The 20,249-nt window shown below is 41.5% G+C and overlaps 1 protein-coding gene across 1 annotated transcript; it reads left to right on the forward strand.

Moving 5' to 3' along the window:
* The first annotated feature begins 5,949 nt into the window (after window positions 1–5,949).
* On the forward strand, window positions 5,950–11,621 carry LOC115664714 (CSC1-like protein ERD4). The gene is made up of 6 exons (XM_056319796.1): window positions 5,950–6,301; window positions 7,819–7,967; window positions 8,052–8,327; window positions 9,497–10,344; window positions 10,660–10,915; window positions 11,037–11,621. Exons 1-6 carry the CDS (start codon window positions 6,025–6,027, stop codon window positions 11,412–11,414), a joined length of 2,184 nt encoding a protein of 727 aa, XP_056175771.1. The 5' UTR covers window positions 5,950–6,024; the 3' UTR covers window positions 11,415–11,621.
* The last annotated feature ends 8,628 nt before the right edge of the window (window positions 11,622–20,249 follow it).

The raw sequence follows: 20,249 nt of genomic DNA on the forward strand, positions 1-20,249 counted from the left end.
TCTCGCGCGCCACGTGTCCCTCTAATATCTCCGGCGGGCGGGGCCCACGTGCTGAGGGGACACACGATCCGATTGAAACGGCGTCGTCAGCCGCCACGCTGTCGGCGAGATTCCCGTGCGTCTTATAATATTGGCAAAATCACTCTGTCTCTTTCGATTAATAACGGCGCACCCGATTCCACGTCGGCAAAAATCTCTCTCCCTCTCCATCCCACCAACTATTTTTGGCTGACTAATCAAATTACCAATTTAGAGAATAAGGTTACGTTGCCTTAATTTCGCGAGGAATGAATAATTTAAAAAAAAAATACTTTTTTAAGAGTTATCACTAATATCTCTTACAGAAATGTTTGGTTTAGAGATAAAATTATTATCGATAATTAATCCAGCAATCTAACGATTGTCCATTTTTGGTAGTTTGTAAGCTTATGGGGGAATGCCGCCTCTTATTTCATCGTATATATATAAAGTCTTGTTGGGCACCTGTCTTTGGAGCAAGATTTTTTTGACTGACAACTCAATGGGATACTTTGCTTAGAGCAACTATAACTCGAAAAGAAGAGTCGAGATAGCTGAAAGAAGAAAGGAAAGAGGTAACCGTAAGAGTTCATTTACTTCCCCAAGAAGATTGATTTTAGTTTCTCCTAAATATTCCTGCGAATGAAGATATATTTGCCTTAAACACAAGGCTCTCACCAAGTACTCTGGGATATAATCGATTATTTTTAGATGGTCAATTTTAAAAAAAAAGCACTATTTTTACCTGAGTGACAATTCTGATCCGAACTTACGGAAAGTTTATGATTTTTTATGAGGTAACAAAAAGTTCGGATCAAAATTGTTACTCAAAGTAAAATTTATGTTTTTTTTTAATTAGGCCCATTTTTAGGGTAATTTTTTTAAATTATTTATTTTTCGCAAAATAAACAAAATCTTTAATACATGATTTCGTGCTAACGGATGACGGGAACACGTACGATACGGTGTCGTCTTCGTCGGTTCGATCCGTAGCGGGACTTTAATAATTGGGAACCCATCCTCCCATCGCCGCGGGCCCCGCTCTCCCGATCATGAATTCCCTCACCCCCATTAGCAAAGATCGATGATTGGACACACTTCACTGTCGATTTTAATTTTGCTTGGAAAACGAGAAAGGGTTTCCCGAGAAGTCCGAGATTTGCGCGGCTTGGTAGGTCAGATTTCCTTTGAACACCACGCATCTCCGGTGCGAAAAAGGACCCAAAAAAAAAAAAAGAAAGAGAACAAAAAATTTCCCCGAACCGCTTTATCGATCCGATGATTTTCTCAAATTAAGGATGGATCGGGTCGCTTGTGAGAATATTTTCCTTGTAATAATGGATCGGGTCGCTCTGAGTATGTTCGTGTGTACGCGCTACTTCTTCGGTCAAGTGGTTAGACGGGGAGAGCTGAGGCGGCCATTCACGTCGGCATTTGCATTATTAGCAGCGAGCTCCTCCGGTAGGCTTGTAATGTGTAGTAAAACATAGAAAATATTAAAATAATGAAAATCGAGAGAGAGAGAGAGAGTGAGAGCGAGCGAGTTAGGCAAGGTGAGGCCACGACCCTCGTCATTGGAGGGGAGAGAGACGGGAGAGCTAACTTGCTTGACATTGAGATTGATTAAGGTTGGTGTTGTGGTCGCCCGAGCCAACGTTCACCCTCGACGTGGGGTGGCACCACGTTCTTGTGTGGGCCACTTGGAGTTGACAACACAACATTTAATGCCACGTCACTATTTCGGTTGGTAAAAACAAATACACAATCTCAAGGATTTGATTGCAATAAAAAGTCCATAAAACGTCACCACATGAGTCAAAAATATCGGCGATTCTCCATGTCATTCTTCTCGGTCTAATTGAATCGTGTGCACTTCACGCATCAGAAAATTCAAGAGTACTCTTTAATCATCTTTCCAAATGCATAAGTATTTCGAGGTACATTGGCAACGTGTTATCAGTGCGACTTGGAACACATATTAGATTCGAGCAAACCATGAACTTATCAATATCGAATCACGTAGCTCGAAATTACTTTTCCCTTCGATTTTCATAGCTAGGCTCTACCCTAGCACAACCCCAGCTGCCTAGATGTGTCGATAAAATCTATACGTGCGTACATTTTGCTCTCGCGAGGATATCTCATGTTCTAAGTCAAGCATAGCCCTATATCCCTCCTTTTTCCAGCTTATTTCCTTCCTTGACTCGAAACATATGTCGCTCCCGACAGAAATTTACACCCTCTCCAATCTCCCAGCACGTGAAATTGAGCTCCAACATGGCAAAATGTAGTGTCATAAAACTACAATTCCTTTGCCAATGCACATTGTGCATGGTGGCTAGGAGTGAGCAGTTCCCAGTCCGGTCCGATCCCACCCAAGAACCGGGAATCGGACCGATTCTTAATTTCTAGGATCGAGGACCGGACCGAACCATCGGTCTGGTCCGGTTCTAATTGAACCAATCACTTATTAGAATGAATTCAAAGTCAATGTTCAATTGTGCAAGAAAAAGATAGAAGAAACGAGGGACCTGCATATGCTGCTTCATGTTTACAGATGACATATCTGTACTTTGAAATAGAGGAGTAAAAGACGAAAATCAAATTCTACAATAAGAGCAAGAGAAAGATGTTCAACTTTATTCAACCAACAATGGCTGTAGCAAGACCACAGTGTGTTGTTCCATATGCCAGTTTCTAGCATGAAAAGTGGGAAGTACATTGCAACCTCCATTTTGGACCTTCAACATCTTTGATTGGACCAGAGTGGTGAAGAAAAATCTTTCCTGCAGTTCTTTCCTGATGGTTGACGATATACGATACAGCACCAAGGGGGTCATCCTCGTAACAAACAGAGCAAAAGAACCGAAACAACACTCATATATAAGATAAAGCATTTACAATCTTGATCGGCACAAGTACTTCCACCACTGCAGAACAGGTTTAAACCAGTTTTCAAGAATTACGTAAATTTAGAAGTCTACTCTCCTTCAAATATATATATTTATCGGTCCGGTCCGGTCCGGTCGGTCCAGTTCCCATCCTGGAATTGAAAATTAGACCACTCGAAAACCGATTTCACTTTTAGAAACTGAGAACCAAATCGATACTCCCGAGAACCGGACCACACTAGCCGGTCTGATCCGGTCCGATCCGATCTCGGTTCGAACGGTCCATTATGCTCATCCCTAATGGTGGCGACAAAACAAACCGATGCTTGAATCCCACCAATCCAGCACGATCATAACGCTGTGGCCGACATGTTACGATGGCGACGCAACAGCGGTTATTGCCAACGGAGAATTCCATCAATTTAAATCCAAATTTTTAATTTTTTCTTCCCTTTTTTTAATATTTCTTCACGACAAAAAAAGAAAAGAAAAGGCAGAATTGAAAGATCAAGAGCGGGCCCCACGTTATCGGGTCAACGGCCGCGATTTCTCCGCGCGGAAATGCAGCTGGGGCTGGATGGGGGAACCAATGCAGCCCCTCCTCCCTCGTGGTCTGTCGGCAGAACCGCGTCCCGACACGTGTCGCGCCGAGGGGGAAAGAAAGTTCTTGGCGTTCTGCGCCACGTGCCCACGGTTTGACGGTTAGCTTTCGGGTTGGCCCCCCCCGGAGCAACACCCACGCGCGAGGGCGGGGTAGTGGAGCAGTACGCGCCGTGGGAGGGGGCCGCGTCGCCGGTTATATCCGGGTGGGGGCGAGCGCGCGGTGGGAGGGGCGAGTACCGGAGCGGAGCGGATGCGCGCGCGTGGTTAGGAAAGGAGCATCGATCAAGTGGGGGAGTGACCTCTGATGTGGACAGCTTCGAAGGGATCGACGTGTGAGGGAGGCGACGAGCGAGTGTGATGCGCGCGCGCGTAAAGAAAAAGGAGTGTGAATATCGAGCGGGAGTGACGGGGAAGCTTTTGGAGAGGATAATGTGATGAGAGCGATAAAGGAAAATGACGAAATTGGACTTTGGGTTACTGTGGTAAGTCAAGTCCTATCCAATTTTTAATTTTAATTTCGAGAGGCCCGTGTTGAAACGGGCAAAAGCAACCGAAAACCCTCAACCATGCCCGCTATTGTGATACGAAAAATCCAAAATTTATGCCTGCGTGACGCGTTTATCCTCTCCTATCAAAGTTAAAAACATAACGGATCTTGATTGAGGAGGGTAAATGTGTCGTATAAATATAAGTTTGAGATTTTTTATGTCACAATTAATTTTTGGATAAAAAAGTTTAGGATAAATGCGTCGTAATGGGTATAATTTGGGGTTTTTAATGTGTCACGGAAAAAATTTAGTGTCTTTCTTTTCTTTACCATAACCATTGCTATAGGAGATTTTTTCTTCTTTCTACCACCAATGAATGAATGGCTTCCTAAGAAAGAGATGAGCACCATTGTCGCCACATTCGTTGAATCAATGACGGTGAACGACGCCGAGAGGCAATGAACTTCCTCCATCTATTTCATCACAAGTTGAATGATTGTTGGGGAGAGATAGAGAGAGAAGATGGATTCGGGCCATTCAAAACACTGAAAATGACTTTAATTTTGCTCCAATTCCTAAAGGGTTAAAGGCTTGAAGAAGCTCCAATGAAGATGAATATTTCGGAGGGTTATGTATTAAATTGATGTCTTGTTGGACTTTTCGACAACATAAATGGCCGATGATAGTCAACCGAACGATTTTTAACTAATGTGGCACTCAAATGATTAAAAAAAAGTTATGATAGCGAGCGCTATACGAAAGTTATGACATTTGTGAGATCATTTTCCTTATTTAAGAAATTTTTTTTTCCTTATTTAAGAAATTGTAAGTGAGAACTCTCAAATTTTAGCGTTCGAAAAATTTACCGTCTTTATAATTATTAGGAAAAACTTCATAAACCCTCAGCACTTTTGATTCCTATACTGATTTGGATCCTCAATTTATGAAACCTACGGTTTGCATTTTTAGACAGACTCCCAACTATAAAAAGAGACCAAATCACCTCGAGTCGAGGTTGGGATACCACGTTGCCTTCGAGTTCGAGCTCCTTTGCAGCGAAGCATGACGCATCCAAATCCTGAAGCTCGGCCTCCACGGCCGCTAGCCTCCAGATCCGGAAGGTTTTTGAGCCGTCAACGAGAAAAATGGTGGGGGTGGCTTGGCCAATTCGAAGTTTCGACCCCCAAAAAAAACCGAGAGGCAATGTGAACGCAAGCTCCAAATGGCGAGAGAGAGAGAGAGAGAGAGAGAGAGAGAGAGAGAGAGAGAGAGAGAGAGAGAGAGAGAGGTATTTCAAAAAGAAAAAAGAATGGTTTTTTTAAATTCTCAAATCGTCGTGATTACTATGATTATTATTTGTGGCCATAATAATAATGTCTGTATAGGGTGAGAAGTACAGATCCGTTACCTCCGCGTGAGGACCGTGGGGGATCCCGATTGTGGCCCGCAAAGCAAGGGCAAAGCAAAGCGAGCGGGGAGGGGGGGCCCGGAGGGGGCATTTCCGCCATTTCACGCCACCACCAACGGTCGTGTCCCCCCGCCTTCTGCAATAAAAAGAACGAAACGGATCCAAAGAAGAAGGGTAAAAAAAAGGAGAGAATCGCAGAGAGAGAGAGTGCAAGCGAGCGCGAGCGCAAAGGGCAAGAAGGTCGGCCCACAGCCAGCTCACCACACTCATCAACCAGCTCTCTCTCTCTAACCCAAACAAGCCTTCCCCTCTCTCTCTCTCGCTCTTTCCGTCGACATCTTTGCGTTATAATAACTCCACCGCCCCCCATAACCACCACCTCTCCCCTCTTCCCAAACGGTTACTCCTCTCCTCTCCCTCCCTGACACCTTCCCCCTCTCGAGCCCACTTCGCATTCCGCAAGAAGCACCCACCCCCCTCCGTCTCTCTCCCTGTCCGAAGCTGTGACGCTTTGAGAGCGAGAGAGCTTCGCTTGGGTGGTGACCACGAGGAGGAAGAGGAGGGCAACTGCAACTGCAACTGCTGCTGCTGCAGGAGGCGGAGGGCGACGACCCAGATGGATTTCAGCTCGTTCCTGACGTCCCTGATCACGTCCTGCGCCATCTTCGTCGTCCTCATGGCCGTCTTCGCCTGGCTCTCCCGCCGCCCCGGCAACAGGGTCATCTACTACCCCAACCGCCTCCTCAGGGGCATGGACCCCCTCGACGGCGGCGCCTCCCACGCCTCCCGCGGCCCCTTCGCCTGGATCCACGAGGCCCTCGCCTCCTCCGAGCAGGACGTCATCGCCGCGTCCGGCGTCGACACCGCCGTCTACTTCGTCTTCCTCAGCACCGGTCCGTGCCCCTCTCTCCTTGGTCGTCCGTTCCTTTCTCGCTCGCTTTGGTGGTTTTTCTTTTTTTTTGGGGTGCTCGTGGTGTGATGTTGGGTGGTTCTTTTCTGATGTGATCTTTCCGTTCGTGGAGAACTTGTTGAGGGAAGAAGGGGGCGTGGGGGGAAGAGATGGGGTACTGCTGATCTTTTCGCCTGAGGCGACTGGGCCCGTCGTTGTTTATGAATTAGTTGAACCTCGGCGTTTTCGTGCGTCTTTTGCAATTGGAGTGGGAGTTGTGGACTGTTCTTTCAGGATATGATGCCTTCTTCTCGTGTTTTCTGGTGTTTCTGAGGTGAATAGGTTGTTTCGGCTTTTGTTGGTTGACCACCTTCCTTTTATGGGTGTTGGTTTGGTTCGGCTCGTTTATGGTCTGATCTTCAGTCTTTTTCTCATGAATTTTCACATGTTGCGAATTCATTGCTAATTCATGGCTTTAGGACAATCCATTTCAAGTGCTACATTAACACTTTTAGCAGCATTTCACTTTCATGCCATGACCGGGATTCCTATCCTGCATCACTTGATTAAGTGCACACCTTGTGCAGTAAGATGCTAGATTCACGTAGACCACAATACGAAAATAGGTCTTATTCGTGATCGTGTGTGGATTTTGAGTTTCTAGGTGTAATATATTTATCCTTTTGCTCAAGCATATAGCCTTCAGCGCCTGTATTTTGTGCTGCTGCATTGTCTAGCTGATTGTCCTCGCTCCTTATTGTGTCGAGGTTAGTGAACCGGCACGTGTATATGAAATATATACCTACATTTGCTATGTAAGTGGGGCTGGTGATACCAAACCGCTTGCACTACCGGTTGTGCATGATCGGAATAGTTGACAACCAGACACTCACCACAGTTGCAATTTGCTGTTGCAAGAAGTTAACTATAATCGGATTTCCATGAGCATTCATATGTTTATAACCTATCAAATGGGTTTCTGACCCCAAAAAAGAAAAAAGAAAAAAAGGTTAGGCTTTGTGACCTGGGGGGAGGTAAAGAAAGAGAAGTAGCATCTTCTGTGCATTTCCCAAGAATTTTACCTGTGTAATCCTACTAATTTGGAAAGAAATGGTCATATATTCATTGGCATTCCCAGTTACACAAAAGTTCCACATGCTAGCAGGCAATCTATTTATATCTGTCGTCAGCTATCAATAATTACGGGCGATTAAAAATCTCGATACAAATGAGGGTGGGACTTAGAAGGAAGCCTGAACTTGCCATTTTTCTGTTTTCTTTTGCTTCTCGTTTGCGTATTCTCTACAATCGCTCGATTTATGGCATCTGTATTGGTATCAGGCTCCCCTGGATGGTTAGAACTCTGTTGTGGATGTTTGAGAATCCAAACTTATGGAAGCTTTTGCTTTAGTTTTTCTTGTGTTGTTATCAATTAACACTTGTGCTTGTATATTTGAAACACTCCGCCGTCTGTGGAAGTGACAAATTCTGAAGACTTTTTCTCCTTTTACTCTGTGTCAGTGTTGGGAATATTAGTTTTATCTGGCATTGTGCTACTACCGGTTCTTCTACCTGTTGCTGCCACTGACAAACCTTCACACACATCTTCGGGCACAGTCAGCAATGGGACATTCAGTGATCTTGACAAATTGTCAATGGGAAATGTGGAAGTAAGTTTTAGGACTCTCGTACAAGGAATTTTATAGAGAAAATTAGTACTGAATCTCTAAGTCAGATCCTTTTTGTATGTACAGGAGAAAAGTTCAAGGTTGTGGGCATTCCTGATAGCTACTTACTGGCTCTCAATCGTTGCATACTACCTGTTATGGAAGGCATACAAACACGTTTCTGCTTTGAGAGCAGCTGCTTTAATGTCTCCCGAAGTGAGAGCAGAGCAATTTGCTGTCCTTGTGAGAGACATACCTCCCGCCCCAGAAGGTCAATCTAGGAAGGAACAAGTGGACTCATATTTCAAGTCTATTTATCCCGATACATTTTACAGGTCGATGATAGTGACTAATAATGAAGAGGTATGGTTTTATAACGTTTCTTTTTAGAATATTCAATTTGTTCCTCAGTTGTTGCTATGCTAAGTCTTGCTCTAAGCCTTGCTCTAAGTACTGCAAACTTTGTCCTTTTTATGACTAATATCTACGTTTATGTGAGTATATATTGCAACTATTTTGAGTATCCGGTTGATAATTAGAATACACAGAAGTGAAAGCACATCGTAAATAAAATTGTGTGGTTCCTGATGGTTAGTCTTTTAATGATTTCTCCACTACAGTGGCCGTGCAGCTTGTGCTATTTATTATGGTACTGGTTAGGAGGCTGACCTGGATTTGGACCATTTTCATAATTGATTCTATTTGAGGAGGATTATGAATTATTGTATGGCTGGATGAGTAATTATGTACTATTGTGGGGATGGATGAGTAATGAAGCCCTTTGATATGTAGAGGTTCTCAAGGAAAGACCCAAGTAAAAGTGACATACCAGTTCGTCGGGCAGTTTTCAGTGGTAGTGTGATATGAAGTCACAAAACAAGGAAGTGCATTTATGTGGTTTGTCATGTGGTAGAAGTAGATGACACTGCTATTAATGAACCAAAATACGACCGTCATAGACAGACAGGACAGACAGGCCCCACTTGACACAAATAGTTGAGGTAATGACTTCATTATATACGTATCGAAAACAATCATGGTTGACCCTTACCACTATACAGTTGCTCTCTTGGCAATGGACTGTGCAAATCCAGCATACGGCCTGGGAAGGAAACAGTTGTGTCGACTGGTTAGCCAACAATGCTTTTGATCAGGCCCATAGTTTTGAGTTTTAAATTCTAGGCCCCCTCCCGGACTGGATTTATTAAAGGACAAAATAGGTGTTTTTTAGTGCCAAGAGAGCTGTCGTGCTGTAGTTTACTCCCCTGTTCACCTAAAAAAAAGCAATCATGGTTTATGAACTTCTTAACTGTGCCACCGCAGCAACCCCATATTGTTCATAGAGGCATTATTAAATGCATGCCCAGAAATACTCGGAGGGATAAAGAGATGTTGTATACTTGGAGTTCTTCGCATGAAAATTTTGGTTATATATTGTGACAGAGAATGGAGTCATAGTGGAAATACTTGTTCTTTTTTCTTTTGATTTCCATCCATTGAGAGACCTTTCCTTGTTATATGTTATCATGTAGGCTAACAAAATCTACGAAGAGTTGGAGGGGTGCAAGAAAAAGCTTGTACGCGCTGAAACAATGTATGCAGAATCGAAGACAACGGGCAAACCAGAAGGAACAAGACCCACAAACAAAACCGGCGGCTTCCTAGGTCTTACTGGGACGAAGGTGGACAGTATAGAATACTACAGAGAGAAGATCAGCGAACTGACTCCAAAGCTTGAAGCTGAGCAGAAAGCCACCTTGAGAGATAAGCAGCAAGCAGCGGCTCTGGTCTTCTTTACTAGCAGGGTGACCGCGGCCTCTGCAGCACAGAGCCTGCACGCCACAATGCTTGACACCTGGAATGTGATGGATGCACCCGAACCCCGCCAAGTCATATGGACTAATCTTACGATTAAGTTTTTCGAGCGACAAATACGGCAGTACATTATCTACATTATAGTGGCTCTGACCATTTTGTTCTTCATGATTCCCATCACGTTTGTTTCCGCCTTTACGACTCTGCAAAATCTGAAGAAATATCTCCCATTTATAAAGCCGATTGTGAAGATTGCAGCAATCAGAACTGTGTTGGAAGCTTATCTCCCTCAGATTGCGCTCATCGTGTTTCTGGCTTTGTTGCCCAAGTTGCTGTTGTTTCTGTCAAAGCTAGAGGGGATTCCTTCCCAGAGCCATATAGAACGTGCTGCCTCTGGAAAATACTTCTACTTCACGGTCTTGAATGTGTTTATTGGTGTTACTGTGGGTGGAACCTTGTTCGATACATTCAAGACTATTGAGAAAAAACCCAACTCTCTCCTCACAGTACTGGCGGCCAGTCTTCCTGGAAATGCAACATTTTTCCTCACTTTTGTTGCTCTGAAGTAAGATATTTTTGTTCCTCCTCAGTCCTCTATTAACTTCTAACTTGTTGAGTGACGGATTCTGATTCTTTCTTGATGCGAAAGGGAACAAAAAGAAAAAAAAAAAAACAATTGGATTTGCTTCCCTACTCATTAGGGCAGTTTGTTATTCTCATAATTATACTTTCTATGTTCCTTAAAATAGATTCCAGTTTCATATGGCCATCATTTAATTAGTATGGTTACCTTTCACTTCATAGTTCCTGCATGGACTTTTTCCTCTGCTTTATGGTATAGTGATGGTGCTAATGCCTGAATTTGGTTAATGGCTGTCAGGTTCTTTGTTGGCTACGGTCTCGAGCTTTCTCGGATTGTTCCTCTGATTATTTTTCACTTGAAGAAGAAATACCTCTGCAAGACTGAAGCTGAAATCAAAGAAGCATGGTATCCCGGAGATCTTGGATATGCGACTAGAGTTCCCGGTGACATGCTGATCCTCACGATTACCCTCTGCTATTCTATCATTGCTCCTCTGATCATCCCATTTGGTGTTGTATACTTCGGATTAGGATGGCTTATTCTTCGAAATCAGGTTGAGTACAAGTTTTCTGGGCTAACTCCACGTTGTACTTAGTTTTGAGTAAAGCTTTTGCACATCTTTGCCTCTTCTAGAGCATTCCTTAAATCATTCATATGATTGTTTTGGTCGACAGGCACTCAAGGTTTATGTTCCATCCTATGAGAGTTACGGAAGAATGTGGCCGCACATGCATAAGCGAATCCTAGCTGCTCTTCTCCTATACCAGCTGACTATGCTTGCCTTCTTTGGGGCGAAGAAATTCTACTATGCGCCTTTCCTGGTTCCGCTGATCATCTCGACCCTTATCTTTGCCTACGTGTGCAACCAGAAGTTCTATCGCTTCTTCAGCAACCCAGCGCTGGGAGTCGCCTCGCATCAGCTGAAGGAGACGCCGCACATGGAGCGCATCTTCCGAACGTACGTCCTTCCCAGCTTGTGCTCGGAGAAGGTTGAAGACGACCAGTTCGAGGATGCTCTGTCTCAAGTTTCGAGGGCAGGGTCGTTTGCTTGATGTAAATATCAGTATATTTCCCTCCCACTTTCTTTCTTGTGTCTATCAAAGCAGGCAAACTTGTAGGAAGTTACACCAGATTTGTTCAGTGTGTGATAGGAAGTGTTTCTGTTTCTGTTTCACCTGTGTAGTTTTTAGTGTAATTTTGTGCATCTATTGTGAAAGTGTTATATGTTCAGGAAAATATAAGAGTGCTTTTTGGTCAAATCTTCTCTTTCTGCTGAATTACTTTTAATCATGGGGTGGTAAGTGTTCAAATCTTCTCTTTCTGCTTAAACTCTTGATGTGTGGCTACGATGCAAAGAAGACCCTCGTAGAAATTACGTCATTTAATTTAACTAAAATGACTTTTGTTAACAACTAATTTCCCAACACTAATTAAGGGGGAAAATAGGGAAAAAAAAACAATTTAGCTAGATACTTAGAGAATTGACATCTCGGACATCACATGAAAACAGCCTACTCTAAATTTCAAAGATTTTACATTTCTAAATCGTACTTAATGCTCCTTAACGGGTGCCCTTTTAACATGTTTTTCTACTATAATGCGGAGAGTGGCATTGTAAATTGTAATTTCTCCCTTTAGTGCAGGAAAGGAGGCTGTGACATGATATAACAGGGAATGGCGCCACGAGGGGAAAAGTGCCATAAAAGTCCTAAACCTTTTGCATTAGTGCCAATTTAGTCCTAAACCTTTTTTTGGTGCCAATTCAGTCCTAAACCTTTTGCATTGGTGCCAATTTAGTTCTAAACCTTTTTTTGGTGCCAATTCAGTCCTAAACCTTTTGTTTTTATGCCAATTTAGTCCTTTCGGCCAATTTTGACCGGAATTTGCCGACGTGGACGCCTGCCGGTAGGGGTGTAAACGGTTCGGTTCGGTTCGGTTTTCTTGAAAAATCGAACCGAACTGAACCGTTAAGGGTGCCTCCTTGAACCGAACCAAATAGGAACCGAACCGAATTGGAACCGAACCGATAAGCCGATTTGGTTCGGTTTTGGTTTTCAGTTTCTTCTTCTTTTTTTTTTTTTTTTTTTGCTTTTTTATTCATGGCTCGGTTTTCTGTTTTTATGTAAAAAATTTCATGATAATTTTTTTATGATAATTTTTTGATAATAATATGTATTTATGATAATTTTATGATAATTTTTTATGATAAAAAATTAAGAAAGCTCTAGAAATTTCATCACGTTGTAGAAAAAGATAATGGCTTCGGTAGATTATGTATACTTAGTTTGATCTATGCATAGCTAATTTAAGAAGAAGAAGAAGAAGAAAGAAACCAGGAAAATTTTGATAATATGCATGAATTGGCATGATAATTTCACATTAAAAGATGTTTAACATTTAATTACTAGTTCTTGATAATAAAATGTATTTATGATAATTTTAGATGGTTTTCTCCCTATCAATATTCACTGTTAGCCTCCTATTTAGACTATGAATTTACTGTCTTTATATGCCATCCGATTGCCAAAGTAGCCTATATCTCCTTTCCCAAGAAGCCATTTTAAAACGACTCAAGTTCTTGATAAACAGTCGGTAATTGAATTTATGAGAATTTGACAGGAGTGCATGCACTCTAAGCATCTGAGAGGGCGACATTTGACATCTGTTCCAACTACTCAAAAAGGTGAAATTCCAATAAATTTCTTCTCCAACATAAGAGGGATAGTACTCAGAGAGGAAACAGAGCAACAGATTGTTGTCCTCGAAAAGACCTTAGCAAGATTTTGGTAAGTGAAATTACGTAGGAGCAGCACGTGCTCTTTGATTATAAAACCGAAAAAAACCACATGAATGGATAGATTTAACTAAGTAAAGATCAGTACCAAACTGTTAGAGTAGCCGCAGCACTCATAGACAATGAACTGAAACTTGAACTACACAAAAGCAACACCAACCTAAACAAACAAACACCACATATCCATCCCAGCCATATTGATTGAGAAATTTACTTAAGAAGACACAAACATGCTCCCAGAGAAAGGGATGACATTCAATTCACATCTAATAAGAAGTTTCAAGAGAAAGATGGAAATCCATCTTCAGCAGCAAGGTTGGCCACCACCTTCACAGCATGAATCCGTAGATTGGCATCATTTGACTCCAGGAGAGACAATATTTTCTGCAACCCCACTGTAGATTTGGTTTTTCAGTTGATGAATTATAAATGTGCAGTTTTTGAGCCTTCCTTTTTTAAAAATAATCGAATAATGGACTAGCTGCAAAAAAGAATACAGAATCTTCAGTACTCACTTGCTTTCTTTACACATCAAGGAGATGACTACTTCTCTTTTGTTCATCAATCATCAAGGGAAACCAATATCGAGTTCAGCTCCGCTTGACAACTCTACATTAAATTCACAATAAAAATGAGAATTGAAGTATCTATTGCAATATTAAAGGATATAAAATATTCCACGATAATTTTTTCTCATCTGACTCAAAATTTTCGAGTTCTTCTAAGTCCTCCTCAATCGAAAGTGAAAGTGGTGTGGATCGTAGCCAATCTTGAGTACATATCATTACTAGTGACATAAGAACAGCCCGATACTTTTAAAGTCGTATCATAGAACAACTTTAAGAAAGGAAGAAATTGACAGGCATATTCCCAATCATCATTAGTAGGCAACCCCCTCACCTTGGAAAGCTCTTCAACAAACTTGCTATCCCGAATATCTAGTAAGATAAAAGCCTTTTGAAACTTCAAAGCTGCTTCCAACATCAGGTATGTTGAGTTCCAATGAGTCTCCACATCCAAACATACAAGACTCTTGGACTCGATGTTTTCTAGCTCAATGCACTCCTTAAACCGTTGCAACCTCGCAGGAGAAGACCTCACATAACGCACGGCTGAGCGTATTCTAACAATGGAATCATCTATATCTTTTAAACCCTCAAGTAGACATCTACCAATCTATGACAATTAAAACCTGAAATTATTATAATTCAAGTGGCTGTGTCAAGTTAACAAACTTTGTATCACAAGCAAATACTTAATAGAAGGGGTGGCCATTAAAGTACCATAAAGAAAAGAAAAAAGATAAGGCGAAGGGCAAAAACAGAAACATACAGCCTATATAACCCATTAGTGACCAGCAAAACATGATCTCAAAATATTGGGTAAGGCAAATACTGCAATTCCATTAAAAATAAGCTAGGAATTATAACTCCATTTCGAAAACCGTCATTTTAAATTTTCCCTAAAAACTTCGCTTGAAAATACTGAACAATATTAAGAAAGAAAACCCACTGCATATGCAGTACAATCAAATTCTTAGGTACCACATATAACCATGCAATTTTCATGACAAGCAAAGGCCTTGACAAAAAGACCAGGACTAGCTAAGTCATAGCTAGAATATACCTCAACCCGTGGCTGTCCAGAAGCGATTTGCTACAAAGAAGTGCCTACCACTACATGACCAGCTTCATGGCGTGCAACAACCGCCTTCTCGCTTCCTTGCAACTTCACAGTTTTCTTCTCGATGCCCTGGTACAGGTTAACAAAGAGACCATTTATCTTACCAAACAACTACAAGCTTCTACACGCTTGTTGGTTCATTATCCAACATTATTGGAACCAAGAGACGTCTATTGAATCATTTGCAATCTCAGAGGAAATGAAGTATGAAAGCCACGATTATAATAAAGCAATAAATCTAATAAAAAACATCTATGATCAACCATACATCGCCACCCTTCAAGAGCAATTACTTCACTCAGAGAAGTTGGGTGATCGCAAACGTAACAGCCTAAAGCCAAATCTTTTTCACTGGCAAGACAGATGGATACTAATACACTCACATAGGTAAATCGCGTCAAACATTGTTTATGAGCATAGCTAAATTGGGCAACCAAAACATGTAACTCCTAAATCATCTCACAAAAATGCTTACTGAACATCTGCCAGAGTGACAAAAGCTCCGACAAACCAAGATGCCAAGAAGCTATCGACGAGAACCCAAAGCGGGTGATTGAAAAACTTCTCGCTTACACCAATACAATCTAGAAATGGCAACATTTTGCAAAACCAATGCACTTGATCAACATAAACAGCAAATGCGGGCACGACATTATCCATTCTAGAAACCCCTGGTCGACGTACAGGAAGATCAAGAACACGCAAGACAGTGGCCCTGTTCATCAACTTCAGATCCATGAGGATGCAGAAACCCACGATTCGGAGATCAAACATCTCTCCGTTATGACAGAAACAAGCACGACGGCGCAAGCTACGGAATCCACCCACCTCACGCTTTGCATTTTCACAGTGAGAAAATGCATACAGAAGAACGGCCCCCACTTTGCCAAGAAACAGAAATCCACGCTGATCCCATCGATCATCATGCAAAGACAACCAGCGGCAAACGGAATTCAAAAGCGAAAAAGGGAAGAGCAATTGCACCCATCATAGGGAAAACAATCAGCAGGAAAATCGAGAAGCAGAGAGAGAGAGGGAGAGAGGTGACCTGTAGGGGCCGAATCTTGGACAAATTGTTGGAGGCTTCTTGCTTTGAGCGACGCAGGAGTCGGCGCCGAGAGAGAAAGCCCTAAAAGCTTTGAGTCGTCGCCTCGGGCAAGAGCCCTGTGACGAGCAGGAGAAGGAGAAGGAGAAGGCGGAGCCGGAGCGCGATGATTCGCCGAGGCCGGGGACGCAGAGGAGGTGCAGCGCTTGCGAGATGTCGTCCTCGTTCAGTCGTTCTGACCCTATGAGAGAGAAAGCACCAGATGCAGCGCGAGCGAGATAGTCCTCAAGCAAAGGGTAAAAACCGAAGTGTTTATTTCGCCTGGTTCGATCCGAACCGATCCGAACCGAACCGAAATAAACCGAACCGAAAAAAAATTTGGTTAATTTTGATGATCCGAATCGAAACCGAAACCGAACCGAAATGCACGAAATTTTCGATTCGGTTCGTATCTCGGTTCGATTTTCCGGTTCGGTTCTGACACCCCTACCTGCCGGCCGGCGACCGGCGCCGACGTGGCGCTGACGTGGACAAATTAAATAATATTTTAATAATTTTTTGAATTTTTATTTTTTCCTTTTTTTTTTTTTTTTCTTTTTTTTTTGGGTTTCTCCTTCCGAGCCTGATCGGCGAGCCGGCTCCGCTGACCGGCGAGAGGCCGAGGGCGATCTCGACCTCGCATGGTCGCGGCCCCTCGGGAGGGCGACCTCGGCCCAGACCATGGCGACGGAGGCGGCCTCGCCGGGCCCGGTGGCCGCCTCGCCATGTGCAGGGTGGCCGGTGAGGTCAAGCCTGCGGCTCGGGCGGCTCGACCCTTGCGTGGCGGGTCGGAGGCCGCCGGCGACCGGCCGCAGGAAGGAGAAACCAAAAAAAAAGTAGAAAAAAAAGTAGAAAAAAAAGAAAAATAAAAATTCAAAAAAATATTAAAATATTATTTAATTTGTCCACGTCAGCGCCACGTCGGCGCCGGTGACCGGTCGCCGGCCGGCAGGCGTCCACGTCGGCAAATTCCGGTCAAAATTGGCCGGAATGACTAAATTGGCACAAAAACAAAAAGGTTTAGGACTGAATTGGCACCAAAAAAAGGTTTAGGACTAAATTGGCACCAATGCAAAAGGTTTAGGACTGAATTGGCACCAAAAAAAGGTTTAGGACTAAATTGGCACTAATGCAAAAGGTTTAGGACTTTTATGGCACTTTTCCCGCGCCACGAGTGTCATATCTTTTGTGTACGGTGGTCATTTTGATTCCATAACAATTTCAATCGATCATTTGAGTGTGATAACTTTTAAAAAATGTTCGCCACCAATGCCATAAATTTTAATGCCATGACAAATTTTCCGGCGCTCAGGTTATCGATTATAAAATTATGGCACTAAAGTGAACGTTATGTTAAAGTCATGACATGCATGTGATCAATTGAAATGTTATGACACGAAAGTGACCGCCTTTACGAAAGTTATGACACTTGTTGTATCTTTTTCTATTATAATGGTCACGTCTCTGTTTACACGAGAGGCAAAAATTATCTAATTTGTCAAAAAAAAGGAAAGTATCTCGGATCTGGATCCATCTATTATTTTTTTACGTTAGACGTTAAGAAAAGGGAGTTTTTCGAAATGATGAATAGGCGATGAATTTCGAACGACAAGTTAATATAAGAAATCAATTAAAAAAAATAACAAAAAATCACAGATCCGAAATTTGTGTTTGTCAATCAGCTGAACTGTCTCCCAAAAGTCAAATTTTGCATAATTTTTCTTTTTGCACCCGAAATTTTGCATAATTGGCAAGACTATAAACCTAAAATATAGCAAGGCACATTCCGTTGACTACACTCGGTCACCACGAATAGAATAGCTAAAGTATATGCTTTTAGTTTTTGTTGGGGGAAAATAAAAATTGAATATTTGAATTATTATCATTTTTTTTGAATCCCCTTCTAAATGCCTTGGTCAAGGAATTAAATATTTCTTTTCTACAGCTGTTGTTTGAAATAGTACCTATATGTTAAACGATGATCTATCACTCCTTTTTTTTTCTTTTCTTTTCAAAATAACGGAAAAATAAGATGCGTTTATTTGAGGGAAAACGAACATAACTCGTGGAAATAAAAAAAAGAAGAAGTAGAGAAGTACGATTGGACAAGGCATATTAATGATACGGTCTTCAAAAGAGTGATTTCGCAAATGAATACGCGATCGGGACTCGGTCCGCTATAAGCGAAGTCCTGTCCTCGGAAGACAACACCCACGTACAACTTTTTCTTAGTCTGCATAAGAACCAATTCGAACTTACTCGATAGCCAATGAATAATTTGGCAAATGAATGGGATGCAATCACAGAAAACCAATGACCTTCTCTTCAAAATACAAAAAAACCCTTATCAATAATATTGGTCAAGGGACATAAACTTTCACCAAATTTATGAAGTAAATGAAACAATTCACGGGACGTGCTTGAACTTCATACATGAACAATTTAAAGTGATTAACAAAAGAAAAAACCTTGATCTTAGGACACTAAAAATCATTCACACTTAACAAAAGTTCACTAGATCTAATTATATCACTCACTTATCTTGGCTTAGGAAGCACTTTAGAGTTTTACCACAACTCATAGGAAGCAATCATTAACACTTCCAAAAGGTGAATCCCAACGTGTCGGTTGACCAAGGGTAGCATCAAGCTATGCAACGGAGAGAACGGCACCATTCCGAACTAACCTTCTCTCCTTCCTAATCTTAAGATCGTTCGAGCGATAAGCGCATTCGTTTTTCTCGTTCAAGATTTGAGTTCGAATCACCACATGTACGTTCTCTTTTGGGACCACCCCAACAGCACCGACCTACGTGTCTCCGATCATTATCCAGGCGTATGTGTGGGACGGGACTGCCACATCCGACAAGGATCGGTTTTCGTGTTCAAAGAGTTCTAGATGCTTCATTAATATAAAAAAAAAGGAAAAAAAAAACTCTCCCCTTCCTCTCTTAACAGATCGATGTGCCATTTAAATGGTACAAACAAGAAAGGACGAGGAAGAAAGAACATTCATTTTCCTCGGTCCAGTGAAATTCACTTGGCCGACTACACGTGGCAAGCGCGGGCTCCGTCTAATGTTAATCACAATTAGAAGTTTTCTTTAGAAAATGAACTTGAACAGGATATTTTGCATCAATCATCAATATTACTCACAGGCAAATCTAATATAGTTTAAGGGAAACATTTTTAGTTAATTTATACTCTAAATGAAGAGCATCTAATCATCAAGATATCTATTATTTATCACTTTTACATTTGCTTTTTGCATTCCATTTTGATAACATTATTGCAATGTAATCTCTGGATTTGTATTTAATTATATATTCTCTTTCGCCGTCAAAAGCATTTTTAACTATAGATTGAATCTAGATGGGACTCCTAAATCCTAATTAATCATAGCTAAGCCATCTAGTTCTAAGATTGATTAAGCATTTCATTGCTTGTAATTTATGTAATGAGATGTTTAAGAGGAATTCTATTCAAAACCATCCAAAATTTCAATTCTACCCCTTTTCTTAATTTTTGTTTGATTGCGAGTTTTTCTTTTGTTTGTATTTTTACAAAATATAAGGATGACCAGAAGTAAATAGGATTTTTTTTAAAAACCAGTTTTCTTTCAAAACCATCCAGAATTTCAATTCTACCCCTTTTCTTAATTTTTGTTTGGTTGTGATTTTTTTTTTTTTGTGTTTTGCAAAATATAAGGGCGATTAAAAGTAAATAGAATATTTTTAAAAAAAATCGGTTTTTGTTGTACTTGAGGTTTAATTACAACAAAAAAAAGGATACCAATCTAAATTTCAAGAACGTAACAACATTTTGATTTCCTGAGGAGCAAGGAGAGACAAAAAACGACGCGTCAAAAACACTCGTAGTGTTCATCAGTTAAAACGTTTTGAGTCATCCCAATTGGGTTACCTCCAAATTAAGGTCAAAATAATAATCACGATCACAAAAATGATCAAAAACAATCTTTTCACTTATATATAATTTTCAATACCTAGATTAGAAACTCCCCTAACAGATTCGGACACTAATCGAGAACATGGTCTTCATAGCTTTAGAGATTGCATTTCTTTCCTATTTCGTTGAAGAGTTTCCAACTTCTGATATTTGTTAGAATATCTATAGCCCGTTGATAAATCCAAGATTATATTTTACTTTGAGGAAGTAGTCCTCAAATTCACCTCGTCTCAGAGTCAATTCCTCCAAACTTTTGGAATAACTCTTCCTTCAATAGATTAGATTAAGTGCGCGAATGATAACCATTCTATTTTCAAGAACAATTTCTGACCTGGCCGGATTTCTATTTTTTTTATTTCTT

Source organism: Syzygium oleosum, unplaced genomic scaffold (assembly GCF_021117445.2).
Source record: "Syzygium oleosum isolate NSW1041296 unplaced genomic scaffold, Sole_v2.1 Sole_v2.18, whole genome shotgun sequence".
Classification (NCBI taxonomy): domain Eukaryota; kingdom Viridiplantae; phylum Streptophyta; class Magnoliopsida; order Myrtales; family Myrtaceae; genus Syzygium; species Syzygium oleosum.

What these genes read in the sequence shown, in the direction of transcription:
- LOC115664714 (XM_056319796.1), top strand. Translation starts at nt 6,025, where the DNA reads ATGGATTTCAGCTCGTTCCTGACGTCCCTGATCACGTCCTGCGCCATC. An exon ending in TGTCAATGGGAAATGTGGAA is followed by an intron (nt 7,968 to 8,051) that starts GTAAGTTTTAGG and finishes TTGTATGTACAG; the next exon opens with GAGAAAAGTTCAAGGTTGTG. An exon ending in TAGTGACTAATAATGAAGAG is followed by an intron (nt 8,328 to 9,496) that starts GTATGGTTTTAT and finishes GTTATCATGTAG; the next exon opens with GCTAACAAAATCTACGAAGA.